Source organism: Protobothrops mucrosquamatus, unplaced genomic scaffold, assembly GCF_001527695.2.
Source record: "Protobothrops mucrosquamatus isolate PMUCROS unplaced genomic scaffold, P.Mucros_1.0 scaffold11, whole genome shotgun sequence".
Lineage (NCBI taxonomy): Eukaryota > Metazoa > Chordata > Lepidosauria > Squamata > Viperidae > Protobothrops > Protobothrops mucrosquamatus.
In genome coordinates this window covers 45,936-73,807 of record NW_015386398.1, presented here as the reverse complement: position 1 = coordinate 73,807, position 27,872 = coordinate 45,936, and the positions used below count along the sequence as shown (strand labels likewise).

Here is a 27,872-nt window from a genome sequence, read left to right as displayed (position 1 = left end):
TCCTCGCCGGAGATGCGCGGAGGAGAAAGCCGCTCCGCTTCGGCCCGGTTTTCTCCCGCCCGCCGCCTCGCCTCGGCCGGGCGCCGCCCCCGCCCCAAAGGCCGGCTCCCCCCGCCCCGCTTCCACCGGCCCCGGGCGCGCCCCGCCACCCAGGCGCGACTCGGGGGACGCTTTCGGGGCACCCAAGAAACACAAAAGTTGCAGCCGCCGGAGCCGCGTCTGGCTGGCGAAGAGCGGCGCCCGCGAACGCACCAATCAGGGCGCAGCTCCGCCCCTATAAATAGCAGGCAGCTCCTTCGCCTCACTTCAGACTTTACTTTTCGGCTCCCGGAGACTCTGCGCCCGCCCGCCCCGCCGCCCGCCCGCCCGACGCAAGGAAGCCGCGAGACCCCGAGGAGGCCATGTCCGAGACGGCGCCCGAAGCCCCCGCGGCCGCTGCGCCGGCAGCCAAGGCGCCGGCAGCCAAGAAGGCCAAGAAGCCCGCGGTCGCCGCCGCCAAGCCGCGCAAGGCTGCGGGGCCCAGCGTCACCGAGCTGCTGACCAAGGCGGTGGCCGCCTCGAAGGAGCGCAACGGGGTGTCCCTGGCGGCGCTCAAGAAGGCCCTGGCGGCGGCCGGCTACGACGTGGAGAAGAACAACAGCCGCATCAAGCTGGGGCTGAAGAGCCTGGTGGGCAAAGGCACGCTGGTGCAGACCAAGGGCACGGGCGCCTCGGGCTCCTTCAAGCTCAACAAGAAGCAGCAGGAAGGCAAGGACAAGGCGCCGGCCAAGAAGAAGCCGGCCGTCAAGAGCAAGAAGCCCGCCGCCAAGAAGCCGGCCGCCGCCGCCGCCAAGAAGGCGCTCAAGAAGCCCGCCGCCAAGAAGAGCCCCAAGAAGGCCGTCAAGAAGCCGGCCGCGGGGGCCAAGAAGGCGGCCAAGAGCCCCAAGAAGGCCAAGCCCGCCAAACCCAAAAAGGCGGTTAAAAGCCCCGCCAAAGCCAAGACGAAAGCGGCTAAACCCAAGACTCCGAAAGCGAAGGTGGCCAAGCCCAAGAAGGGGGCGGCCAAGAAGAAGTAAAGATGCTTCTTTGACTTTCGATCCCAAAGGCTCTTTTAAGAGCCACCCACTTTTTCTTTTGAAAAGGGCTGACCTCATTTGACACCCTGGGAAAAAAATGACATGACATGATGCTAACCCTCAGTCAAGCACCTCCCTCGTACAACCGTATATAACGTTTTCGTTTTCAGGCTTTCCCTGTCCTAATTGTCCCCCAGATCGTTCGCTGAGGGTGGGGGCAATGAGAGAGCGCCACAAGGGTAGTGAATTTAAGACGAGGTTAGAAATAGGAGACTTGAGTTCGCCCAACCTTCAGCCAGTCACTTAGGAAAGGCAACCGCCGAACATGGTGCGGTGGCCCACGAGGTTGGGAAGCTGGGCTGGCGATCGGCAGACTCGTTTATATTAGACGCGCGGGACGGTGAGCTCCCGTGACAGATCGCGAGTAGATAACTGGGACATGGGCGTCCGCCGTGTACCGGTATAACGTCACCAGCCAATTCTCTATCCTAAAGCGCCTCGGTGCTCCTGACACCGCGGTAATAGCTGCAGGGACTTTAACGTATAAATGGATGGATGCCAGGAGTCGAAATAGTACACATGACCAGGCTCTTTTAAAGTGAAAGCGTAGGTGGCTCTTAAAAGAGCCTTTGGGGTATATAACGAAGTCTCCGAGTGAGGTGAAAGATTTTTTAAGCTCTCTCGCCGCGGATACGGCGAGCCAACTGGATGTCTTTGGGCATGATGGTGACTCGCTTGGCGTGGATGGCGCAGAGATTAGTATCTTCAAATAGACCCACCAAATAAGCCTCGCTGGCCTCCTGAAGGGCCATCACGGCCGAGCTCTGGAAACGCAGGTCGGTCTTGAAGTCCTGAGCAATTTCACGCACCAAGCGCTGAAAAGGGAGTTTACGAATCAACAGCTCGGTGGACTTTTGGTAGCGCCGGATCTCTCGGAGAGCCACCGTGCCAGGACGGTAACGGTGAGGTTTTTTCACGCCTCCGGTGGCGGGAGCGCTTTTGCGAGCTGCTTTAGTAGCAAGCTGCTTCCTTGGCGCTTTGCCACCGGTGGACTTACGAGCCGTCTGCTTAGTTCTGGCCATCCTCCAAACAAGGAAAATCCACTCGCTAAAAGTTCGGATGAATGAATTTGGCGGCCGAGCTGGTGGGTATTTATAGGCAGCGTCCCTTCGTCTTATTGGCTGAGAGTGAAGTCGTTAACCCTGTTTGAATTTCCCGGGCTCTGCCGTGATTGGACAATAACAGCACAACTCTGATTGGTCTCTTTTCCTCCTGCCGCAGCCAATCGCTATTCTGTGATTTTAATTGACTCGAAGCATCCTGCCTCCCCCTCGCCCGCGTTTATCGATACTAAGAGATGACTTCTCCATCCATGCAATATACTAGAGATAATACATCTTGTAGTCTGTCCAGTACTTTACAAAAAAATGTAATTGCAGCCATTAGAATTTATTCCATTCAGTAATTTATTAGCAGTAATGGAACGAACTGTGTATTAGTAAAGCTTTGGTAAGACCATATTTGGAATACTGTGTCCAGGACAAGAAGTAACAGATGGGAACTTATCAAAAAGAGATCCAGCCTAGAACTAAGGAGAAATTTCCTGCAGTGAGAACAATTAATCAGAAGAATGACTTTCAGAAACTGTGAGTGTTCCATCACTGGAGGTTTTAAAGAAGAGACTGGACAGCCGTATGTCTGGAAAAGTCTCCTGCTCAAGCAGGGGGTTGAAATCCAAGGTCCCTATTATTCTGTATTCTCTGCTTTCTATTGTGAAATCCTAAGCACAGTAACTCAGTATATTACACAAAGTTTTATTCAAATTTCTTTCCGCTAAGACTGCAATCTAATGCCACTTTCTTAAAACGTGACATTTCTTTCCCCCATATAGATTGTATTCAAAAATATGGGAAGTGGGTCAAATTAGAGGTTTATTAACTGCAACACATCTCCAAATTGCCGTGTCTGATTTCCTAATCACAATTGATTTTCTAATCAGAACTGGTAGACTATTTAGTAATCTTTCTTTCTTTGTACTCAGCAAATGTCAGCAAAAGATGCCTTGTTCCTGAATACTCCATGGCTGATTTTGGCCCAGATTGAAAATAGGGATATTTAACAGTTTACAAACATAAATTACAAAACGTTTCATGTACAAGCACATGCACAATTTCCCCAGTCTAGTTCCTTTCGGATATGTTGGATTTCAATTTCACTTCCAATTCTGGTAGATTTGGTGATGGAGATTGGAGAAAGATGGCCAGACTTTTGCCTTTTCTGCCATGTGGAGGAAGGATTAGCTATTTATATAGTAGATTTAAATGTTATTACCAGAATGGCTCTTTAGAAAGCAAGATGTTATTGCAGTGAGGGTTTAAACAATGCACTAAAAGAATTAACTATTAAATCCTTGCTGCAAAAACAGTCCAAAGAAACCAGATAAAAATAGAGATTAAAGGTGAATCTAGTCCTGGAGAGAAGTATGAGCCCTACACCAGTCAAATTACAGTAAGAGAAAAGCTTAAACAAGCTATAATATTCTTCCACACTCATCAAAATGGGATAGTAAAAAGCCATAACAAAAACTCAGGAGGTCGATACTGTAATTCTCAAAGGAAGAGGAGGATTCCTTACTTGGTTCTGGAGCAGAACTGGCATCCATTTGTAATGTAAATCTACCAACACACATTTTAAAGACTGGGACTACTCCCCCCCCCCCCCCCGTTTTCATCAGTCATCCAGTGAAGGCAAAATCCAAACTCTTCAATCCACATAAATTAACAAAAGGCAAAGAAATCCTTTGAATTGTTACTGTTCAGCTTTAAGAGACAGAATTGACTTTTTAAAGCATTTTCCAAATTAGATCCACTACATTAGGGCTGCAGTTTTTATTCCAGACTAATTCCCATTGAATTCAACAGAATGTTTGAATATAAGACTGTTATACTAGTTAGAAATATCCTTTTTCAAAATATCACTTATTTGACATCATAGTGCTTTGTCTTGTTACTTACACAAATGTAAAATTTGTTCTTAGAATTAAAATGCTGCAATGCTATGAATATTTTCATGTTAGCAATAGTAAGGAGCCTATTTGATATATGGATTGAAACTCCAGGGTACAAAGCCAGAAATCATGAACCCTGCCCTCAAGCAGCAGGGTGACCTGGGGCATCAGTTTCTCACAAGTATACTGCTCACAAAAATAAAGGGAACGCAAACCCCTTCAGTTCCATGGTAAAATGTTCCCTTTATTTTTTTTGAGCAGTATATATTGAGAGAAAAAAAGTAATCTATTTCAGAAAATCTTAAATGCCTGCAGGCAGTTCCTGAAAATTGGTAGCAAGCACACACTCACACCACTGTATAAGATTTAAATGTTTATACCAAAATTCTGGTTACAAAATCAAAAAGCAACTCAAACTCTTTTTCTGAAAGATTTGGTGGCCCTGAAAAGGGCCTTTGAGTTTTGTACTGTTAATTCAACTTTTTAGCCTCCGAAGCCATAGAGAGTGCGACCTTGGCGTTTCAGGGCATAAACGACGTCCATCGCAGTCACGGTCTTTCGTTTTGCATGCTCGGTGTAGGTCACGGCATCACGAATAACGTTTTCCAGAAACACCTTCAGCACGCCCCGAGTTTCTTCGTAAATCAAGCCAGAAATACGCTTTACTCCCCCACGGCGAGCCAAACGACGAATAGCAGGCTTGGTAATGCCTTGGATGTTATCGCGGAGCACTTTCCGATGTCTCTTCGCGCCCCCTTTTCCGAGCCCTTTTCCGCCTTTTCCACGTCCAGACATGTTTCTTCTCAAGCACCGAACACCTCACTTGCGGGAAAAGAAATGCTGTTCAGCGCACGAATCTCTCAGCTTATATTGCGTAGAGACCGACCAGAATGAAAACAGCGGGAAAGATTTTTTTTTTTAAAACGAACCTTATTGTTCCTTTGTCCAATGAATGACTAATACCGAATTAAACTGTCCAATCAGAATACAGTAAATAGAATTCAAAGCTAGGCACGATTTTGGCGCCCATTTTTTATAAAATAATTATGTGGCGAGTCTAATTTAACTGCGGTATGTACATGGTCTCAAGCCTCTCATAATTTATCTATTGAACATGCATTGTTATAAAATTTAAAACTGAATAAAGGGGTAACTGTTTGTTTGTTTTTAAATCTACTGGGAATAACGTTTTGAAACGTCTACTGAAATATTTGTTCCTGATTGCTTCAAAAAGGCATTTATTTTCCAGCTGTTTTGTGAGACAATTCCAAGAATGTAAGGCAAGGGTGAAAAGAAAACAAACAAAGCAAATGCCTTGTATGTATTGCTTCATTCTTGCAACTAAGTTGCCTTTTGTGCAGTTTACTAAAGGTTTTCTCTTTGGCTTCCCCTCATTTTCTCTGGAGACATGATTGAAAGGGAGCAAGAAAAATAATATTACTGGTAATCATCTTTTGCAACTTTCATCCCACAAATGGATTGAAAGTAATATCCATTTTTAGAATATTGAATGGATTTTTTTTTCCTTTTAGAAATCTTCCAAGATTGACCCAGGATTGATCAAAGAGGCAGGCAGGCTATTTGCTTACCTTAAGATACTTTGGATTTCATCCTCCATGAGTTCCAATCACAATAAAAGGACGTGGTAAAAGAAATCAAGATGGCAATACACATAAATAAATAGGCTAAGCTTTGATTTCATTTGTTTTGACTGATATCATGACTGTTCGGATCATACCCAGCAAACACCTCTGTTCTATACCCAAAGCAAGGGTCCTGGGAGAGTTTTAATTTAAAAGGCATCTATTTCTGTACTAATCAACTGTCTCTTGGGCTCATAATTCTTCACTTATTCCTTAAGAAACCCAAGCTTACTACTTTGAGAAAATTGTTTGACACCTATACTAATACAGAAGTGAATTCTGTTTAATAGAAAGGGAAAGATATACTTAAAGAATGGATATAATTTGGTGTAATGGTTAAGGTACTGACCTAGAAACTAGGAGTCTGGGACTTCCAGTCCCGCCTTAGACATGAAAACCAGCTGGGTGACTTTGGGCCATTCACCCCCTCTCAACCCAACCCACCTCACAGGTTTGTTGTTGTGGAAAAAATAGGAGGAGGAAGGAGTGTTATGCATATTCACTGCCTTGAGTCACAGATAGTCCTTGACTTATGACTACAATTGAATCCAGAATTTCTGTTGCTAAGCGAGACAGCTTTCCAGTGACCATTTTATGAGCTTTCTTGCCACAGTTGTTAAGTTTGTAAAAAGGTTAAGTGAATCTGGCTTCCCCATTAACTTTGCTTATCAGAAAGTCAAGAAAAGGGGATCACGTGACCCAGGGGCCCTGCAACCATCATAAATAGGAACCAGTTGCCAAGCATCCAAGTTTTGATCATGTGACCATGGGGATGCTGCAACAGTCATAAATGTGAAAACTGGTCACTTTTTTCAGTGCCATTGTAACTTCAGATGGTCACTAAATGAATGGTTGCAAGTCGAGGACTACCTGTATTTCCAAAATAAAAAGGGAGAGGGAGGATTAAAAAAAAATTAAATTCTTGGCAGGGTGAATGTGGTTTTCCATCTTCCAAGACATGTTTTCAACTTCCCAATCTAGCCTTTGTTCTCTACAGTTCTGGAATTAACTGGTGGTATCCAATTCAAATTCTAACAAAGCCTGGTTCTGCTGAGCTCCTGAGTATGCATATAAGCTTTCCTTCTCAGTCATGTTTTGCTTCATTTGGGTGTAATTTCTGAAAAGTTTTACTGGCATTCCAGGATTCTATAAAAGCATAAACCAGAATTCTATGTGGAGCAGTTTAAGCTGCTTAATTACCAAGTTATTTAAAACTTTTTGCACAAAGTAACCGGGTTTAATTTACCTTATTAACCAAAAACGAGTTGCACATGATTCTGGAGTTGCTAGGCTAAAATGTACTTTTTGTAAAATTGACTACCATTATTAGCCTACACATAGGATCTGCAACACAGATGTTTTAATTAAGGAAAGTAGCTCAGTTAACTAAAAGCATATTGTACCAGCTCATAAAATTATAATTTATTGGGTAAATCATAGCTAATCAAATCCTGAGTTGATAGGTGAGGTGAATATGCTCATTTATAAAACCTTTTGGCCACTTTAGACAGGTTTCCCATCAAGCTTAACCTTCGGATTCATAATCAAGAAGTGGGAGAAAGAACAATAGAAATCGTGTGTCACCATTCTGCCATGAATTGAAACATCCCAGGCTGCATTGCGACTGGCAGAACATCCCAACGTGTTCAATAGATCCTTCCACTTTTTCTCTATTAGCAGTGTAAAGGGGAGGGGGGGTGAGTGAGACAGGAGAAAATATGAGAGCAATTACTTTCAATGTCAGAAATAAAGGGGGGGGGGGGGAAAGGCTATTGAAAAGACGGTGTGAAATGACAACCAGCATAAACAGCCCCTCCCCCCAATTCATGTTTCTCTTCAGAGTTGCAGGCCAGCAGCCAGCTCTTGAATAAAGCCTTTTGTTGTTAGTTTCTTGGGTTAATTTTTAAAGGAGCTACTTTGTTTTCTTAAACGAGATACATGAATGGACCAAACATTTACATTTTAACAGTTTCACATGGTGCCACTTTCTTTCAAAGAGCTTGTATCAATTTTTTTTAAAGATTACAATGTTCCACTGAAGGAGTTTCCCAACACCAGATTTCTCTTCTCCTAGTGTTCCTTCCAATAGTTTTACATGTAATTTACACCCACAAGCGAACATATTCAACATTTACACTTGCATTCACAAGCGAACACAGCTCTTTTTAGGAATGTGTGGGTGGCCCTGATAAGGGCCTTTTAGATCAACAAATAAAGATGAATTCTATAAACTTATCCACCAAAACCGTACAGAGTACGACCTTGGCGTTTCAAGGCATAAACGACATCCATAGCAGTTACAGTCTTTCGCTTCGCGTGCTCGGTGTAGGTCACAGCATCTCGAATAACGTTCTCCAAAAAGACCTTCAGTACGCCGCGAGTCTCTTCGTAAATCAAGCCCGAAATACGTTTCACACCTCCACGGCGAGCCAGACGGCGTATAGCAGGCTTGGTGATGCCTTGGATGTTATCGCGGAGCACTTTCCGGTGCCTCTTGGCGCCTCCTTTCCCGAGACCCTTCCCGCCTTTTCCACGACCAGACATGACCAAAAACGACTAGCACAGATCTCTCAGCAAAACGGAGAAAAATGTGACGAGCGACTGCAAGAGCAAACGTTTATATAGCACTTTACCCGACCTGAGTGAGAACTTGTAAGAGAGGCGTACACCACTTTCGGCTCCTCCTCCCTTAAGTATAAGAATTCTAAGAGGCGGGCTTTTCCATCAATAAATCAACCAAGAACTGGAATGTGACCAATCAGGTTCTTCGTTTATAAAGAAATGTGCTACAAAGTCGCAACTTTTCTTTTTATGCTTACAAACCTCTGTAACTTAATAAGACAAGCGGGTGTAGAACTTTTTAAAAAAAGTTACAGAAACGTTTTGAAATTGAATGTACCTCGGGAAATTGGGAATTGTGATTTGTGAAGTGTAACAAAGCCGTTTATCAAGGAAATTTCTAAAAGTGTGTTCACAGAAATATTTATTTAGTGTCTTGTATTTCTTTTCGCTTTCAGTACTCGATTCCAACATATGATTTCGGCATGATGGCCAACGGTGCCTCAAGCATCCTTGGTTATTATTATTTTTTTTAATGAAACAATTCTTCGGTAATGTTTACTATGCATTTTTTCTTCCTTAGACTTAAGGAAGCCTCAAATGGTTTCTCTTAGACATGATTGCGGCATTTTGGATAACATTGTCTCATGTTTCCCGAAAATTGGGATACACCGTAACAGCAACACCGATCACTTTCACATGCCTTCGTTACATCGTAACGAAATAGCGGGGAAAGCAGAAATCCAATTAGATCATCACTATGCGAAGTGCCTGCGTTAGCCCTGATTGGTTAAAAATGAAGTCACCACCCAATCCCTGTGAAGCCCGGGTTATTATTTTTTTTTAATGAACCATAGCTTTCTCAACCAATCAGCAATTTTCAAGAATTGCAAAGGTTGCAATAATTCTGTACATCTGCATTCATTCATTTTAGTCCTTTTCTGGACATTCTTTCTCCTCCTTCCTCCGCTGTCGTGAGGGAATATATACAACAAGATTACGCATAAATTAGGGAGGAATATCCGGGCAATAGTAGTCGTGATAAGAACGAAAGGCAGGCTCCTTGTTCGCTAAATGTTGGACAGGGAATGCGGCAAATAAAATGCTTGGTGAATTTTAGGTAGCGCTCTGGTTTTGCGGGAGAATGTCACGCTACCTAAAATTCACTAAGCATTTTATTTGCGCATTCCCTGTCTCAACATTTAGCGAACAAGGAGCCGTTGTTGAGTTCCTACCTAACAGGGAAGTCAGCTGCTATTGTTGATCGCAAGATAAAGAGCCAGAGGGAAGATTCCCCACCCATCCACTTTTGCTTCAATATCCAGAAACCCCACCCGGAAAAAGAGACTTGGGAAGTCCCTACGACCTTCCCAGGAGTCCTTGTGGGAGTTTCAAGCAGGCACTTCAGACGTACTGAAGTGGTCCCCCATTGAAACGGGGGTTGGCTTAAGCACGGCGAGTACCTGGACTCAAGTGAGGTCAGCCCCTTTTCAAAAGAAAAAGTGGGTGGCTCTTAAAAGAGCCTTTGGGATCAAAAGAGTCACAGAAGCTGCTTCACTTCTTTTTGGCCGCCCCCTTCTTGGGCTTGGCCACCTTCGCTTTGGGAGTCTTGGGCTTGGCGGGCTTGGCCTTCGCCTTCACCGCCTTGGCTTTGGCGGGGCTTTTAACCGCCTTTTTGGGTTTGGCGGGCTTGGCCTTCTTGGGGCTCTTGGCCGCCTTCTTGGCCCCCGCGGCCGGCTTCTTGACGGCCTTCTTGGGGCTCTTCTTGGCGGCGGGCTTCTTGAGCGCCTTCTTGGCGGCGGCGGCGGCCGGCTTCTTGGCGGCGGGCTTCTTGCCCTTGACGGCCGGCTTCTTCTTGGCCGGCGCCTTGTCCTTGCCTTCCTGCTGCTTCTTGTTGAGCTTGAAGGAGCCCGAGGCGCCCGTGCCCTTGGTCTGCACCAGCGTGCCTTTGCCCACCAGGCTCTTCAGCCCCAGCTTGATGCGGCTGTTGTTCTTCTCCACGTCGTAGCCGGCCGCCGCCAGGGCCTTCTTGAGCGCCGCCAGGGACACCCCGTTGCGCTCCTTCGAGGCGGCCACCGCCTTGGTCAGCAGCTCGGTGACGCTGGGCCCCGCAGCCTTGCGCGGCTTGGCGGCGGCGACCGCGGGCTTCTTGGCCTTCTTGGCTGCCGGCGCCTTGGCTGCCGGCGCAGCGGCCGCGGGGGCTTCGGGCGCCGTCTCGGACATGGCCTCCTCGGGGTCTCGCGGCTTCCTTGCGTCGGGCGGGCGGGCGGCGGGGCGGGCGGGCGCAGAGTCTCCGGGAGCCGAAAAGTAAAGTCTGAAGTGAGGCGAAGGAGCTGCCTGCTATTTATAGGGGCGGAGCTGCGCCCTGATTGGTGCGTTCGCGGGCGCCGCTCTTCGCCAGCCAGACGCGGCTCCGGCGGCTGCAACTTTTGTGTTTCTTGGGTGCCCCGAAAGCGTCCCCCGAGTCGCGCCTGGGTGGCGGGGCGCGCCCGGGGCCGGTGGAAGCGGGGCGGGGGGAGCCGGCCTTTGGGGCGGGGGCGGCGCCCGGCCGAGGCGAGGCGGCGGGCGGGAGAAAACCGGGCCGAAGCGGAGCGGCTTTCTCCTCCGCGCATCTCCGGCGAGGACATGTTTGGTGTTTTCGTGTAAATTCAAGCCTTGTCTCTGGAGTGCGGGGCTGGGGAAGGGGGCCAGGCCGCTCTCGGGGGACTCCGGGCCGGCGTGGGGAGGAAGGTCCCTCTCCCCGGACGGGCGTCTGGCTGGAAAAGCCGCTTGGATTGTCCCAAGTAACACATTCATTCATTCACTCTGGAGTCGGAGTGAGGCTCCTTCGCCGGGGAAACGGCTCCGATTTGGGGCTTTTACTTTTATTCTTTCAAGGAAAAAGGCGATTTTGCCTTCTTTCTTTGACGGGGTCCATCGCCCTGAATGTCCGGTTCCTCGGCCGGCCGCAGAAGTTTGCTCGTCTGTCAGACGCCATCAAGCATTGTTTCTGACAAGGAGTGGCTGGGGCAGCTTCAAAAGGTTTAAGGTTTTTAAATAGCTCCTTTCCTGCATTTCTCATTCTCCCTGATATTGTTTAGTGGAAAAAATCCTCACTTTAAATCCAAAATTTGGCGGAATGAACGATGACACGAAGAATATATCGTGGATGGCCCCTGGATAAATGTATATTGATTCCTATAAAATTCCAATGGCATAAAATGGAGAAAACGATCACTGGTGTTTAATAAACACTCCGTCTATGTATTTTATTCAAAGTAATTGACTCTCACTTTTCAGAAATGTACTACAGTAGCAGATATCCAGTCACTAATGCTGGAAAATAATAAAAGAATAGTAGAAATGCAGCTGCACCTGGGAGCGATGGTACTTTTCTGTAAAACTCTTTCAACTTACAGTGAACTTTTATTCTTTCCAGAAGTTATCTCCAGCAATCCAGCACGATTGCTAGCTTTCTAACCACTGATAGTATTTTTTAAAATGATTTCTCTGTTTCCTGTCAATACAAGGATATGTCAGTTCCATTTGGTTTAACTCTGACAAATAGGAAGTATTTCACTAATGTGTATTTTAATCCTGCCTTTTAAAATTCCTCCATTGTACAATAGTTCTGGTTTCGTTTTATATTGCTACTGGGGAATGAAACTGTATGGCATATGTTATATGCATTCATGATTGCCTTTCAGTTGAGTAGGTTTGATAACAATGGAGGTTGGGAGTAATTGAAAGTTAACCAAGTCTATCAGAGTTGTTACCCTGGAAATCTTTGGAATGTGTATCCATCACCTCCAATAATTACCATAAGGACATACATAAGCAGTGGCCCATCTAGTCCTGCTGTCTGTTCTCACAGTGGCCAATCAAGTACAGGTACTCCTTGACTTACAACATTTATTCATGGAAAAGTGACTTATGACCATTTTTCACACATACAACCTTTGCAGCATCCCCATGGTCACGTGACCAAAATTCAGATGCTTGGCCACTGACTCGTATTTGTGATGGCTGCAGTGCCCCAGGGTCATGTGGGGACAAGAAAAGTCAACGGGGAAGCTTAACAACCATTTTACTAACTGAACAGCTGCAGTAATTCACCTAAAACTGAGGCAAGAAAGGCTGTCTTAGTAACTGTCTTGCTTAGCAACAGAAATGTTGGGCTCGGTTATGATCTTAAGTCAAGAACTACCTGTACACAAGTCTCTCAGTCTCTCACTAGTCTGTCAGCAGGTGACTTTCAGAGGCAACCTTACTGCCATCAAGGCTGATAGCCATTGATCCCCAGATCAGATATGATAATATGAACTCTTGGATACATGGAGAAGAGATCCAGTCAAACATATTAATAAAACAATAGAAACGGAGGAGGAACTTAAATATCTGTGGACATCAGACTCAAAGAAGAAATCCATACTTTTAATTACCAAATCAGTTATAATATCCCCCTCTCCCAACAGAGGGGGAGGGATAGGGATACAACATCATCTATCTTCAGTCCTTTCAGTATGCCACTTTTCCAGAAAAGTATAGTAGCAGCAATATGATATCCAGTCACTAAAAATAGAATAATAGAATATTAGGATAGTAATTGATCATTTATGCCATGAATTGAACCTCCTTGCTTATTCTTCATTCTACCCTCTAAAATTATGAAGAACAAATTCTGCCTGTGACTCTCTAATTGCTTGGAAATGTTATATCCCTGTGGTGGCGAAACTATGGCACACGTGCCACAAGCAGCATGCAGAGCCCTCTCTGTGGGCACACGCACCGTTGCTCCAGTCCTAGGCCTTCAGCTGGGTTTTATAAAACCTTTTCGCTTTAGGCCTCCACCGCCGTGTGCAAAAAAAAAAAAAGGTTCAATCAATCAGCCAATTTCAACTTCTCGCGGGGAAAAAAAGATCTTGCAAAGTTGGAATTGATTGATTGAACTTTTTAGTCCCACCCAGTCTGCCATTACCACCGCAGCCATGCCCACCCAGTGGGCCATGCCCACCCAATGGCCACACCCATCCAATGGGCCATGCCCACCCAGCACCCAATGATACATAACTGGGTTTTGGGTTGCAGTTTGGGCACTCGGTCTCTAAAAGGTTCGCCATCACTGTCATATCCCATCCTTCATCATTATTGTCCTTTTAAAATGGTATATAAACCCCATCCAATTGACCTCTCCTTAAAGGATCTACTTCCTTGTCTTATAATTTTTCCTGGTGCCCTTGTTTGAACACATTCCAAATTGTTCCATACTGGTGTCCCAAATTGTTTTGTTTGTCCCAAACAAAGTGCAATTCTAAAATCCAAAACAAGTATGAAGGATGCATGAGTGTCATGAAATATTTCTAAATAATTGAGCCAAGCACATTCTCATTGTACAACTTTTCTTCTTTCCTTTATTTCTGGAGCTTTAGCTGATATTAGGTCACATCATCCTAATATAAATCTATTGAAATATCACAGGATTCCAGTTGAGTGAATGCCAAATGCTCATATTTGTCATTTAAAAGGGGGCACCTAATCATATTTCTGACTGCCTGTACATTATAAAACATGTGATTTAAGCCCACATCACCATAAGAAACATGGGGGGAAAATAGACCCATGTAGAAAGGGGACTATGTCTTTTTCAGTGCTGATATACATGATCAATGCATTGACCTGCACAAATTTTAATAGCAATGGATCTCAGTTCAGATGGGACTTTTTCTTTCGTTTGATTTCTCTTTGGGCTTCTGCACATGATTTTGTCCTCAGTTTCCCAACCCTCTTTGTCTTTCATTGTGTCCTCATGCTTTGTGTACGTATTCGTATTCACATGTTCACCAATTTCACTCTTTATGCAAATGGCTAGTCACTGAGGATGTTACCTAGTTTGGATAATGAAACATCTGAAAGAAAATAAATAACCAAGCTTAGAATCCACCAAGGACCGCTCATTTTGACCCCGAGCTACAAATATTTTTCTGAATTGGTTATGCCATACAGTTACTCCTCAACTTACAACCACAATTGAGCCTAAAATTTATCTTGCTAAGCAAGACAGTTGTTAAGTGACTTTGTCCCCATTTTATAACTTTTCATGCCACAGTTGTTAAATGAAACATTGTAACTAAATTAGTAACATGGTTGTTAAGTGATTCTGGCTTCCCCATTGATTTTGCTTGTTAGGTCACAAAAGGTGATCACATGACCCTGGGACACTGCAACTATCATACATACTAATTGCCAAGCATCACAAGTGTGAAAATTTGGCATGTCACTTTTTTCATAACTGCAAACGGTCATTAAACAAATGGTTGTAAGTCGAAGACTACCTATATTATTTTGCCAATTTGGAGAACATTTGTGTTAATAAAAAAAAAACTTTGGACAGAGCTCGTCTCCACTTTTGGGTTGTTTCAAAGCTAACAGTGGTGCAATTGGATGTGCTAAGCTAGAAGTGCTGTTGATAGCAGTTTTTCTTTTCCAAAGCCTTTTCTAAACATTTAAGTTTAAATCATCTGCATTATTATCTAAAAGATAACAATAACAGACACCACCTACATTTAAGTGTTCATGTGGAAAAGCGATGCTAGAAGCAGGACCATTTCAGCAATGGAACCCGTTTTGAGGACAAGGGACCCTCCTGCCTCAGTTATTGCCTTTTTATTTGATATGTTTCTGAATCAAGGATCTTATCTTGACTGTAGATGTTATGCTGCAGCCTTTGAATCAACAAGATATCTTAGTGCTTTAATGGAATAAGTAAGCTCTACTATTAACAGCTTGTGTGAAGAACCCTACTACCCCTCTGAAACTAATTTTGAGAGAAATAAGGAGTCCGTTGCTTTATTTTTCCTGCTCTCACCTTTTTTCCCTTGAAGAGAAAAAGTTCTTTGAAACAGGCAAATTTATTATTTTTTCCCTTGTGCAAAATCCTCATGGTTAGCTTCAAAAAGGCAGAATACCCTAAGCAAATGGAAAACTCAATCACTGGTGGCAATTAAGGATATAAAAGAGTATTTTTACCTGAATACTTATTATTCCAAGCCATAACTATTCCCTGGAGATATTCTAATAGTGATAGCAATAGCACTTAGACTCATATATCTCCAAGTGATTTAGAGTCAGCATATGCCCCCAACAATCTGGGTCCTCATTTTACTGATCTCGGAAGGATGGAAATGTACCTAGAGATCAGAGTTTCTCCGCTATCAAGCGTTCGATCAGTTGTGGAGTATATACTGTAGTCTTTTCATATTATTATACAGCTCTTTTCATGAAGGGCTTTTGGGGGCAGAGAAATAGGTAATCCTTGTCCTCTGCTGCCATCTTGTGGCAAATTTCTCACATAATCTACGATTCAATTAACAAGATTTGAATTTGCCGCCTCTTTGTAGGCGCGTAATTAACTTACATCTTTCCCCCCCCCTTTCTTTTGTCCCCCGATAAACGTGATAAAGATGGCGAAAGGTTCGCCATTTCACGCCTACCGTGAGATAACTAAATCAGTCTTTCCGGAAAGACAAAAAAGCATGCAACAAAAGCCTTGAAAATATACATTTAAAAATGATAAAACCTTAATAAGCCTGTTTTGACAAACGTTAAGGACTAAATACGAAATAAAGCAGTTTCATTTGGTCAGTTATTATTTACTAACGTTGTCGATCAGAATAAGTTTATAGTAGTTACATTAATTAGGGGTCTTTTTTTTGCCAAATGAAAACAGCTCTTTAAATTGACTGCTTGGGTGGCCCTGAAAAGGGCCTTTGGGTTCTTTTGTCAGCAGTGGAAACGTAGCTTTCTAACCACCAAAACCATACAAGGTGCGGCCTTGGCGTTTCAAAGCATAAACGACATCCATGGCAGTCACCGTCTTTCTCTTGGCATGTTCGGTGTAGGTAACCGCATCCCGGATAACGTTCTCCAAGAAGACCTTTAAGACGCCTCGAGTCTCTTCATAGATGAGCCCGGAGATACGCTTCACTCCCCCACGGCGAGCCAAGCGGCGAATGGCGGGCTTCGTGATGCCCTGAATGTTGTCGCGAAGGACCTTACGGTGCCTCTTAGCGCCTCCCTTCCCTAAGCCTTTTCCTCCTTTGCCACGGCCAGACATCCTAACAACGAAACCACCACGTCGATAATAACAAAAAGACGCTCTGCCAGGAACTTAATATAGTCTGTTGTCGGACCAGAGTGAGAACTCCGAAAGAGACTAGTCTGCTCCTAACTCCGCCCCGCCCCTCTCTTGCCAACCTGTAAAAACGCCTGGTCGTCTTCACCAATCGATCCAAAGGATGTCAAAGTTGTCCAATCAGATCTCATTGGAAAGTGTCCAATCAGAGAAACCTAAATACATTCTGGTCTAGCCCATCTGGTTACTACTTTCCATGAGTCCAAAGGCTGATTCCTAAATAGGAATGGATAGAAGATTGGATAGAATTTTATCCAACTGACATATAGGCGTTTAAACAGAATAGATGCGTTGACATTTTAAGGTGTCATACAATATTACTTAGGATTTTTCTTAATGGAGATTATTATAAGTCCAGGCAGTCTTGCATGAAACATATTTGTGCCTTACATCCTGGTTTCATTAGAACTCAGATGAAACTTCCTTGAAATATTTAATTCTTTTGCTATCTTTATCTCCGCTCCGACATGAGAACTCATTAATGCAAGAGTTGACAAGGTTTACTGGATACCAGAGTCACTTCCACTAGGTGGAATCCTCCCTCGAAAAACATTTGAGGCGGATGCCACATTGGTATTGCTTTGCTTTCTCCAATGCACTGTTGATTTGTGAAACATTTAAGGGTCTTCAGCTCATCTCTGCCCTGAAAGCTTGCTCGCAAACAATGCCCAGTAATATCCAGCGAGTTGCAGTCCCACTGTAGGCATGACAGCCAGCTGGGTGATTTTGGGCCAGTCGTTCACTCTCAGTCCAACACACACCTCACAGGTCTGTTGTTATGGGGATAATAGGAGGGAGCATTACATATGTAAGATCCAATCCAGATTGGTCACCAGATTGGTCACCAGGACCAGAGATTCAGTATAAAATAGAATAAAATAGAATAGCCCAAAGCACACATTCTGGCAGAGAGAAGTTCCCTGAGGAAGGGCTCCAGCGCAAGTCTGAAAGCTCAGAAAATTTAAACCTCTGGTCCTGGTGGACTGACCCAGATTGGATACTGCAACATTATCCTGGGACACGTATATTTACCTTCATTTGTGAGTATTGTGCATGTCCACCATCTTGAGTTACCTACTGTATGAAGTAATAAAGGCTGGATACAAATCTAATCAATCAATAAAATTTGTTCATCATAGATTAGCCAGTGCTGTGCCAAGTTGTAAGAGAAATGTGAACATATCACAAATCAGGCAGAAGCTCTGATTTATGTGTGTTTTGTGGCAACAGCCTTGGGGGAAAAAACAATCTTCATAACCAGATAGGACCAGAGGGGGGGAACATTGGAAAGTTCCCCCCCCTCTGAAACAAAAATCCTTTTTCTTCAAGGAGAAATCAGCAAAATTTTTGAAATTGAGATTAGCTGTATCTGGTAGTCCAGATGAATCTTCTTCAGGATCTAGTGGTTAAAAACTCCCCAAACCCTCCTTATTTTTAGATTTTAAATTGCAGGGCAACACCTTGGGAATTACAGAGAATTATTGTCCCAAAAGAAAACTAATAGGAAATTTTAAAAAGGGGGGGGAAGGGTTAATGCACTCAGTTTCAGACGCTGTTTGAACATTGTCATTCAAAGCAATTAATTATGGAATCAGAGGTCCTTGACTTTTCTCTGTGAAGGTGCTAAGAGCTTCTGAGAAATGCCACACCTTGGAGCTGACAGCTCCATATTAAAAGCTGTCTCATCCAATCTCGCGTCCCTCTGATTTCTGTCATTCCCCATTTTGCCCTTGTGTCTCCTGCAGGACTTTAAATGGAGACGACAACCCCAAATGGAATTATCAGGCTGATCTGAGGATGTAGATGAGCGGCTGGCAAAGTTTCCAAATTCAGGACCTGAGATTTCCAGAAACAGGCAGAAAATGTCGCAGTTGAGTCCTTACCGGGAATTGCCTATTACGACCCACGCTTGGTCAGATGGTCAATATAAGACAAATCCTGGGTGGCAATTTCAATAATTGGGCGGTTTAATGCATGTCCCACTTCCTGCATATCAACAGAAGGTGCTTAGTGGAAGAAACGAGGAGTCCAGAAACGCAGCGGGTATGTGCAAAATCCTGGTCCATGTTAGGTATGAACAGATGGATGGGAAAGGGAGAGCGCAGGCTGGCCACTTCCTGCCTCTGCTGCCTGGGGTGTTTGTGTCTCTACACAAGAATGCAGCCAGAATCATCCCCGATTTCTGAATTCGCTTTCTGCTGTAGACATAACTAGCAAAGATTTCTACACCAGCGTTCCCTTCAACACATGGGACAGGCTAGGAACAGAGTACAGGTTGTCCTTGACAACCATCTAAGGTCCAATGGACCTGCCTGGACAAGTGTTTACAACCCAGATTTGAAATTCTGATGGTTCTTTTTCCCCCCCTCTGCACTTTGTACATTCCCCCCCTCTGCACTTTGTACATTCAGCAACTGGGCGGCATTTACAGCCCTTTGCACCATCCTGCCATCATATGACTGTGTTTTAGGATGATTTTGCTGAAAGCCCGCATATATTTCCAGGTTTTCAGCAAAATCCCACTCATAGCAAGCTATTGGTTCGCTTATTGACTTTGGTGTTCACTCAACAACCGTGGATTTGCTTAACAATTGGGGTGATTCACGTAACTACATCAAAAAAGGTCACATGACTGATCCATTTTACAACCGCCAGAAGTTATGACCATGGTGGGCAGTGACTCAAGGCAGTGACTGTAGTAGCGAATCTTTGGCATTTTAATTCATTAAGGGACTAAAGCTATGAATATCTGTATAAATAAAAATGTAAATGTTCGTTTGTTCAAAATCTTAAATCTCCGAAAGTTCCTCACCGATTGCTTTGAAATTTTGACACAACGTTGCACTCAAATACGCACATGTTTTTATATACCTATATTATATAGATGTCACACCTGTGACAGGTAAAACATGCTTTTTTTGAAAAACAGCGCCATCTGTTGGACGTAAAAGCTTTCTCTTTTCTTTCTTTTCCATTTAACCACACTGAGCCACAGCAACACGTGGCCGGGAACAGCTAGTATTTAATAAAGAAGAAAATAATCTTATGATCATGGAGCATTTGTGAAGACCCACCTTTTTCTTTTAGATTTTTTTTATATACAGCACAAGGCAGCAAATATAGATATTCCTTATCTTCCTAACAAAAACAACCCTGTGTAGTGAGTTGGGCTCAAAGTTACTCAGCCGGTTTTTCATGCCTAAGGAGGGACTAGAACTCGTGGTCTCCTGGTTTCTAGGACAACACCTTAACAACACAGGGCCAACCTGGCTTTCTCTATTTTGCTGAAATCAAGATAGAAGATTATCTAAAATGGCCTGTACAGCTTATCTCCCAGAAGACAAGGCGAGATGATAAATACACTACAAATACCGGGTTAGACACCAAGAATCCGTGAGCTCTAGACCTGCCCTAGCCATGAAGCCAACAGGATGACCTTAGGCCAGTCACTCTCTTTCAGCCCTAGGAAGTGGGCAAGGACAAACCCCTTTTGAAATGTTGCCAATAAAACTGTAGAGACTTCTCTAGGCAATCATCAGGAGTCAAAACATTGTCTTGAAGGCACACACAAAGAGAGAAATCAAACTGAGATTTATTTTGGGGAGAGTCAAAAGTGTTACAGAATGACTTTGAGTATTGATTGGTTTTACCGAATTGCAGTTTACTGATTAAGCCATAAGTGGTTCAGCTTCATACATATGAAGCCCAAAATCAGGATTTACAAACTATAGTAGCTGTTCCCACAGCAAATGGTGCAGACCAAAAGGTGCAACGACTTAGCATGCTAAAAGAACCTCTTTGTATCTAGAGCACCATGATGGACAGAAGATTGTAACGCAGGAGATTCTTTCTTCTCCCTCTTTCAGCTGCTTATGTTTTTCTAATGTGTATCTGCTGTAAACTTCCGGAGAGATTATGCTTGTAACCAAGGTGAAGTTTGATCCAGCTGTGAGATCAGCCACACAGCATTTGTGGGCGCCATAGCTACTGTTGCTATGGGGGAAAGCTTCAAACCACATCAATACAACCTTCAGAACACACCAAATCAAGGTTAGTTTAATCAGATTTGCCATCAGCTGTGTTTTCATAACCCATTAGGTCACGAACAAGTTGACCACATTTTAGCCTTGTGGACTGTATGAACGCACCCATAGTATTTTGTTCTGTGTACAGAGCTATATTACCTGACACAGCTAAAATGATTGAAAAGTCTTACTTTCTCCTTCAAAATCTAATCTCTAGCCCAAGATGGAGCGTTCCTAACCTTCCAACAATCCTAACATAGGGTCAATGCAGGAAGTCAAAAATCAAGATGGCAGCCACAACTGCACTATCCATGCCATGTATTTATGTCATGTAAAAAAAAAGAACAGACTGTAATTGTCACAGTTACTAGCTTGGTTTTTTTCATTGCCCCTTCAATGGCCTTTTAGTAGACTTTGCATTATTGCTTTACTTTTGTTCATTGTCAATTCCAATCAGAAAAGAGAAAAAACAGAGGAATGGAGCAACACATTTGTTAGGCATAGATGTGATGCATTCAATTTTTGATATTGTCGATGTCAAACCAGAGATGGCAAATTCCCCCCCTTAAGAGACTGTACCAACAAGAAAGCAACTTTTACAAATCATAAACATTGCAGCAGATCTGAAAGCTGCTATTTTCCAGTGAAAATGTTCCAAAGAGTCATTTCCTCCAAAATTGTTGACGTAATGCTATGAATTAAATGCTTTAGACTTCAGCTACTATCAGTTGGGGATGTTAAGTAAATCTTTCCCCAGCCTGGTAGTGTGTTGGAATTAAAATTCCCACCAATGCACTTTCAGGCTGGGAATTCTGATACAGGTAGTCCTCGACTTATGAGCACCATTCTGTGACCAGAATTTTTGTTGCTAAGCAAGATGGTTCTTAAGTGAGTTGTACCCAATTTTATGACCTTTTTTGCCACAGTTGTTAAGCAAATAACAGCAGTGGTTACTCATGCCATCATTAAGTGAATCCATCTTCCCCCATTGATTTTGCTTGTTGGAAGCCAGCTGGGAAAGTTACAAATGGTGATCACATGACTCCGGGACATTGCAATTGTATACACACCAGTTACTAAGTGCCTGAATTTTGATCACTTGTCCAGGGGGAAGCTGTGTTGATTTTAAGTGCGAGGACCAGTTGTGAGCTGTTTTTTCAGAGCCATTGTAACTTTGAACAATTGCTAATTTGCTTTTAATTCATAAGCATTCAATTTATGCCTGTGCACAGCTACACATTACACAAGGCTGGACTTAGGACCACAATTGAATCCAAAATTTCTGTTGCTAAGCAAGATGTTTGCGAAGCGAGTTTTCCCTATTTTACAACCTTTCCTGCCATAGTTGTTAAGTGAATCACTGCAGTTATTATGTCAGTAATATGGTTGCTATATCAATCTGGCTTCCTCATTGACTTGGATTGTCCAAAGGTCACAAAAAGTGATCACATGACTCCGGGATACTGCAACCAGTGGCCAAGCACCTGATTTTGTAATCACGCAACCAAAGGGAAGCTGCAATGGTTGCAAGTGTGAAAAACAGTCACAAGTCACTTTTTCCACTGCTGTGGTACTTCAAATGATCACTAAATGAATGGCTGTGTATTGAGGACTACCTCGAATGAATTTTGTGAATCTTTGGCTTGTTCCCCTCCCTTTTATATGCAAAAGCTGTGTAATAAATGAGATGAAGATATTGCTCCTCTAGACTAGACCAGGGGTGGCAAACTATAGCCTGTTTTCCCTGTTACCTTCTGGGAGGAGGCTTCGTGGTATCCGTAGCAGAACATCCAGATTCAGCCATAGTTTCATTCTATACAGCATTAACCTTGTGAACTCTCAAGTTTCCTCCTTCCGTTATATATTCAAGATGGACAGTATTTAATATTTATTTGCTACGTATATGTAGGGATGTGGGTCTATACATGTTGTACATAGTATGTTTAGGTGTGTGCCATGTATGTTTCACTTTGAGAGTGGGCAACTAAGTTTCATTTTTGATGTGTGCCGTTGTGCCCACAGTAAAAAAAATGACAATAAAGGTTATCTTATCTAACTCTACAACCGATGGACTTCAACTCCCAGAATTCCTGAGCCAGCAAAAAAAGGCAGCTGTTGACATATGCATCTGTCCAAAGGGGGCTCTTCTATTACTTCTTCCTTGTCGCAACATATCCAGTAGCTTCATATTATCATGGGAGCCTTATAAGAGAGAAGAGTGCAGGCCAGTGTTTCTCAATCTTTAAGACATGTGGACTACAACTCCGAGAATTCCCCAGTCTGCATTAAATTCATATTTCTTAAGGTTGTCATGGCTGAGAAATACTGGTCCAGACCTAGAGAGAGTTAATAGTCTCTGCCGCTCTGTCAAACTGGATTGTTAGGTGTCTTCACATCATTGTTGATTCCTGGCAACTGCCTGAACTACGCTAGTCCCAACCATACTCTTGGCAAGATTTTTGGAAGTGGCTTGCCCTTGCCTCCTTCTCATTCGGGCTATGAGCATGTAACTTGGCCCAAGGTTGCCCTGCTTTGCTTTGTGTGTCAACACTGCAAACGAATTTGGGTAAAGCCATTTTCCCTTCGTTTTCAGTTGCCACATAATTGGGAGGAGGGTGTTTTTAACTTAGTCAAAACAATACATTGTTCTGTGGGAACCAAGGTCATTGCTGATTGCATTTTGGCGGGCTGGGGTTTCTATTAGAAAGTCCTTGCAACTTATTAATTGGAGAATGTGATTTATGACATCTTGCTGGGGTGGGAAGTTCAATTTTGCAACATTGTAACCTGAGAGGGGATTTGTCTTGGGTTCACCTTTGTTCGTGTGGGTACTATGTAGCCAAATAAATGTTCTTTAAGGAAACTTTCTTGCCTTGAAGTTCTTTTAACTGGTCTCATCTAACGGAACCATGACATTGTGCCTGAGGTGGGACTACAATTCACAGTCTCCTGGTTTCAAACTTGGTGCCTTTACCACTACACCAAACTGGTGCTCCAACCTGTTTTTATTGGCAATGTTTTTGAAATATTTTTCTGTTATGGTTTTAGCTCTATTTTCTCACCCTGTACGTCGGGACTGGGAGAGCCAGTTTGGTGTAGCGATTAAGGCATCAGGCTAGAAAACAAGTGATTATGTGTTCTAGTCCTGTTTTGGGCACAAAGCCTGCTATGTGACCTTGGGTCACTCACTCTCTCTGTTCATGGGTGTATTCTAGACCATGGCTAGAGTTTAGGGTAATCTCGCAGATCATTCAAACACAAGGTGAGTTCACTGCTGTGTATAAACATGCTGTCACTTGAGCCTTATGCCCAGAATGACATTTAAACATCAAGAGAGAGAAAAAAGATAGTTACATAAAAACTGCAAATGTTAATCCATAGGTATATGATGCAGGTTTAATATAACGGTAAATTAGCAGAAATACAATACTCCCTGCCATATTGGAAAATATTTCAACCAGCTAACCTAGGTGCTGGCTTCTTTCATTGCCCAGGTACTACTGATGGATATATATTTTCCTCTCTCGCGCGCACACGCATGGTTAATTATCTTGAAGTAGATAAGCCTTCAAGCAGAGGACAGATAAAGTAGGCCCCTTGGCCAGACAAACTGGACAGGCTTTGTTTCCAAAACATAAGCAAATACCCACATGTGCAATTATTCTTTCAATAAAACATAATACAGAAATACAGGTACAAGGCTTACGTTCCACAGAAGATAAGGAACTGGAATTTGGTCGGGTACATAAGTTTATTAGATGTTCAAGGACCTAACAAGGACTTAAAAAAAGAGGAAAAAACCCCAGAAGACTCAGTTGTTGGTCAGCAAACAATTCCATATTGGGATGGGTAAGGGCTACTCCATCAGAATCTAGAATTTGTAGGGAATGGAGAAATGAGTTTGCCCAGCCAGAAGTCTTATGAATGGCAGCAGACAGGCAAAAGAGTATAGACTAGAGCAAAGCCAACCCAGGGTACATGTAGGGTACAAGAACATACAACTCTTCACTATGTTCTAATTTCTTGTTTAGAGCAGGGCTGTCCAATCTTGGCAACTTTAAGACATGTGGACTTCAACTCCCAGAATTCCCAATCAGCCATGCTAGCTGGGGAATTCTCAGAATTGAAGTCCAAACATCTTAAAGTTATACATACCAGGCTATACATCCCTGGTTTAGATAATACGCCTTGCTTTTTAGTTTGTTCTATGTTGCCTATTTAAGTATTAAGAAGTAAATGTGAGCTTTCCTTGCTCCCAGGAGATGTTAATCTTTATGAGGTGCTACTAGGCACCTAAAAAATTTAGCAGTTTTAAATATCATTTGGAAATTATACATAAGCCTAGGCCAACTCAAAATTTCACCCTTCCTATAGCCAACCATGAAGGAGAAATATATACAAATACTCTTTAAATTATTTTGTTATTGTCTTCTATTAAATACCAAGTTTCTCTGCCCTGAAACTTCACACCAAAGCAAAGGCATCTGTTTGGCCTTTACACAGAAAGGAATAGCAGAGGTGACCCAAATGAACATTCTTCTGGCTAATAAATTGGAGAAAATATGTCATATTGCAAGATTAAAAATAGGAAACAGAATTCACCCTCCTCAAGCAGCCCCAAATTCCCTCATAAAACTATTGTTGGGAAGAAAATTCGGACAGTGTGTGCTAGAAATGCTGGTGGGAGCTGTAGGAAAAAGAAGATAAATAAAATAAATATAAAAGGCTAACATTTGGAGGGGAGGGTGGAAGAGAGAGGCTGTTAAGTTTTGTGGGTTTTTTTTAAATCAATGGTATGAATTATTTTTCAATACTTAATATCCCTTTTATATACCGTGAAGTAAAGATTCTCAAATCTTCTATTAGTGGGCTTCTCTAAATCAAGTTGAGCCTTTTTGGAGATTCCCAATAAATTACAATGTGTACAGTTATGTCATAAACATGTTACCCTTATTTAACCTTGGGGATAATGGTTATTATGAGGGGCATAAGATTTCTCTACCTTGAGGGACAGGAAGTACATCTAACTGTAGTCCTATCAATTCAAGAACAGAATGGCAAAAGGAAAAAGAAAAAAAAACTATACAAACTAAAGAACGATGCAAGTTAGATTTGTGCACATTTATCTTTTTGGCCAGTTGTGCTGCCTTTTAGTACAAGACTCCAGTACTAAAGTGATTGGGAAATACTGAAGGGTGAAGTAGTACTCTGCCTCTTTAAATATCAGCAAAGTTTCCTCACTCTCTGGAGAGAGAGAAAATGGCTCTGCCCCGAAGCTCTCCAGGATTATTGGCCAAAGTAATTTCAGCACTGTTAAGCTCACCCACATAAAAGCACCTTCAGACGTTAAGACACTTAGCCAAGGGGTTTCTCCTGTCATAACTTCTTTGCATGGCTCTGAATGTTCCTGTTCTGAAATCAAGAACTTTCTGGAACCGATCAGGTCAATAGACAGGGAGATATTCCTCTCTACCCGACATACCGAAACCTTATAATTTGCCAAGCATGTGCAATGTATTCTATTAACAGTAGTGGAACATTGGTAAATAATAATAATAATAATAATTTTTTTTTAAATCCTTTCAAGTCCTTGCCCTAAAGTACTGAACCGGGAAGGAGGGCGAGGGCAGGCAGAGTTCGGGAACATCAGGCAGAAGTCTACCTCCAAAACGGGAACATCTGTGGCTGCCACGGTGGGATGGAGGTAGAAGAATGCAGTGCTGGGGAAGGTTATTCTTAGGAGAGCAGGACAGCCCTCCTAGTCAATCCCTCGGTGCAGCTTGAGATGGCGGGAGAGGTTGCTCAGGGTGATGAACCCCTTGTGGCAGACAGTGCACTTGAAAGGACGCTCACCGCTGTGCAACAGACGGTGCCTTTTCAGGTAACATTCATGCCGGAAGAACTTGCCACATTCAGTGCACTGGTAGGGTTTCTCACCGGTGTGTACCAAGACGTGGCGGTCCAGATCTCGGGGACTGCGAAAGAATTTCTCACATTCGCTGCACTTGTAGAGTTTCTTGCCAGGCTGAGTCGGGAATGTCCGGAGATCCAGCTGGGGTAACAAGTGGCGTTCTAGCTCGCTGCCCGGGCCTGGTAGTGGTGCTGTGGACACAGCGTGGCTCAGCTGGTGCTCCTCCAAGGCCTGCAAGTTCACAAAGGGCTGGCCACATATGCCACAGGTGAAAGAGGGCTCGCCTCCGTGGGCAGTCAGATGAGCGGTGAGGGTGTTGCTGTTGGCAAAAAATGTCCCACACTCGCACTGGTACAGCGTGTCCGGGGGGCGAGTTTCAGGAGAGTGGCAGGATGGACAGCCTCTGCTGTGCCGCTGAGTCTCTTCCTGCTGCTGCTCACCTCCTTTCGACTGCTCTTCCACACCCTTCAGTTCCAGCATCCTCCCATCCCTCTTCTGAGCTTTCTTGGAACAAAGCTGGCACGGTAGGGGCCTGTCCTTGGCATGAGTGAGTTTATGGCGTTCCAAGAGGGATGCAGCATTGAAGTCTCTCTCACAATCCGGACATTTAAAGGGTTTGATGTCAGTATGAGCCAGCCAATGACGGCGAAGTTCAGAGGCTAATTGGAAGTGCCGCCCGCAGGCCCCACAACCGAAAGGGGCGGCTCGGCCTCGGCCGGCAGCACATAGGTGTCCCAAGGGACTCTGATCTTTGCCGCAGGCCAAGCAGCGCGGGGTAGGCGCTTGAGGGGCTGCGGTGGCAGGAGATGCCCGGTGCTGGCGCTTGAGGTGGCGGCCCAAACTGCTACGGGAGGAGAAACGGAGCTCACAGATATGACAGCAGTACGGCTTCTCTCCAGTGTGGACCACCTGATGGTGAAGAAGTCCCGTGGAGTCCCGGAAGCCTTTGGGGCACATGGTGCAGCGGTAGGGGCGCTCCCCCGTGTGGCTCCGGATGTGGTTCACCAAGTTGAAAGAATGCTTGAAGCTCTTGACACAGTGAGGGCACTGGAAAGGCTTCAGTTCGGTGTGTCGGGCAAAATGGCGGCGCAGGTCTGAACGGTAGCGGAAGCTCTTGTCACATTCAGAGCAATGGAAGGGGGCTCGGGGGCCTGCTCCATTGACCGTCAAGAGTGAGGGGTCGTCCTCAGTATCCGAGTAGAGAACGGCACATTCTTCCTTAGTTCCAGGGGCCGTCCGAACACCTCCTGGAGCCTCCTGGGAATGTTGGCCCTCTGGCCATGCTTCACCATGGCTCTCCATCTACCCAGTGTACTTCTAGAGAGCAGTAAGGAGAGAATTAGAGCTGAAGGGGTTCTCAGGCTGTTGAGTTCAAATCCCCAATAAGGACAGCCCCCTCTTCCCAGTGTACAGGTAGCCCCCGACCTATTATCGCGATTGGGAACAGAGTTTCGGTTGTAAGTCATTCCTGTCATAAGTCAACACATCTGTGGGACTGAAGC

The 27,872-nt window shown here is 44.1% G+C and overlaps 5 protein-coding genes and 1 pseudogene across 5 annotated transcripts; 1 reads left to right on the top strand and 5 right to left on the bottom strand.

Moving 5' to 3' along the window:
• The first annotated feature begins 401 nt into the window (after nt 1-401).
• On the top strand, nt 402-1,055 carry LOC107282694 (histone H1.10-like). The gene has a single exon (XM_015810509.1). The coding sequence runs from the start codon at nt 402-404 to the stop codon at nt 1,053-1,055; it is 654 nt and encodes a 217-aa protein (XP_015665995.1).
• A 671-nt stretch (nt 1,056-1,726) lies between these two features.
• On the bottom strand, nt 1,727-4,857 carry LOC107282692 (histone H3-like). The gene is made up of 2 exons (XM_015810506.1): nt 4,572-4,857; nt 1,727-2,196 (listed from the first exon to the last, which is right to left on the bottom strand). Exons 1-2 carry the CDS (start codon nt 4,855-4,857, stop codon nt 1,727-1,729), a joined length of 756 nt encoding a protein of 251 aa, XP_015665992.1.
• A 2,915-nt stretch (nt 4,858-7,772) lies between these two features.
• LOC107282695 (histone H4) lies at nt 7,773-8,249 on the bottom strand. Its single transcript, XM_015810510.1, has one exon. The coding sequence runs from the start codon at nt 8,247-8,249 to the stop codon at nt 7,938-7,940; it is 312 nt and encodes a 103-aa protein (XP_015665996.1). The 3' UTR covers nt 7,773-7,937.
• A 1,569-nt stretch (nt 8,250-9,818) lies between these two features.
• Nucleotides 9,819-10,487, bottom strand: LOC107282693 (histone H1.10-like). Its single transcript, XM_015810507.1, has one exon. The coding sequence runs from the start codon at nt 10,485-10,487 to the stop codon at nt 9,819-9,821; it is 669 nt and encodes a 222-aa protein (XP_015665993.1).
• A 5,557-nt stretch (nt 10,488-16,044) lies between these two features.
• LOC107282696 (histone H4) lies at nt 16,045-16,359 on the bottom strand. Its single transcript, XM_015810511.2, has one exon. The coding sequence runs from the start codon at nt 16,354-16,356 to the stop codon at nt 16,045-16,047; it is 312 nt and encodes a 103-aa protein (XP_015665997.1). The 5' UTR covers nt 16,357-16,359.
• A 9,735-nt stretch (nt 16,360-26,094) lies between these two features.
• On the bottom strand, nt 26,095-27,672 carry LOC107282691 (annotated as a pseudogene).
• Between the last annotated feature and the right edge of the window lie 200 nt (nt 27,673-27,872).

Bases quoted from the DNA above. Each gene is read 5' to 3' on its own strand.
- LOC107282693 (XM_015810507.1), bottom strand. From the start codon at position 10,487: ATGTCCGAGACGGCGCCCGAAGCCCCCGCGGCCGCTGCGCCGGCAGCC.
- LOC107282696 (XM_015810511.2), bottom strand. From the start codon at position 16,356: ATGTCTGGCCGTGGCAAAGGAGGAAAAGGCTTAGGGAAGGGAGGCGCT.
- LOC107282695 (XM_015810510.1), bottom strand. From the start codon at position 8,249: ATGTCTGGTCGTGGAAAAGGCGGGAAGGGTCTCGGGAAAGGAGGCGCC.
- LOC107282694 (XM_015810509.1), top strand. From the start codon at position 402: ATGTCCGAGACGGCGCCCGAAGCCCCCGCGGCCGCTGCGCCGGCAGCC.
- LOC107282692 (XM_015810506.1), bottom strand. From the start codon at position 4,857: ATGTCTGGACGTGGAAAAGGCGGAAAAGGGCTCGGAAAAGGGGGCGCG. The intron at 2,197-4,571 runs GCACTCTCTATG...AATACCCACCAG, and splicing joins TGCCCTGAAACGCCAAGGTC to CTCGGCCGCCAAATTCATTC.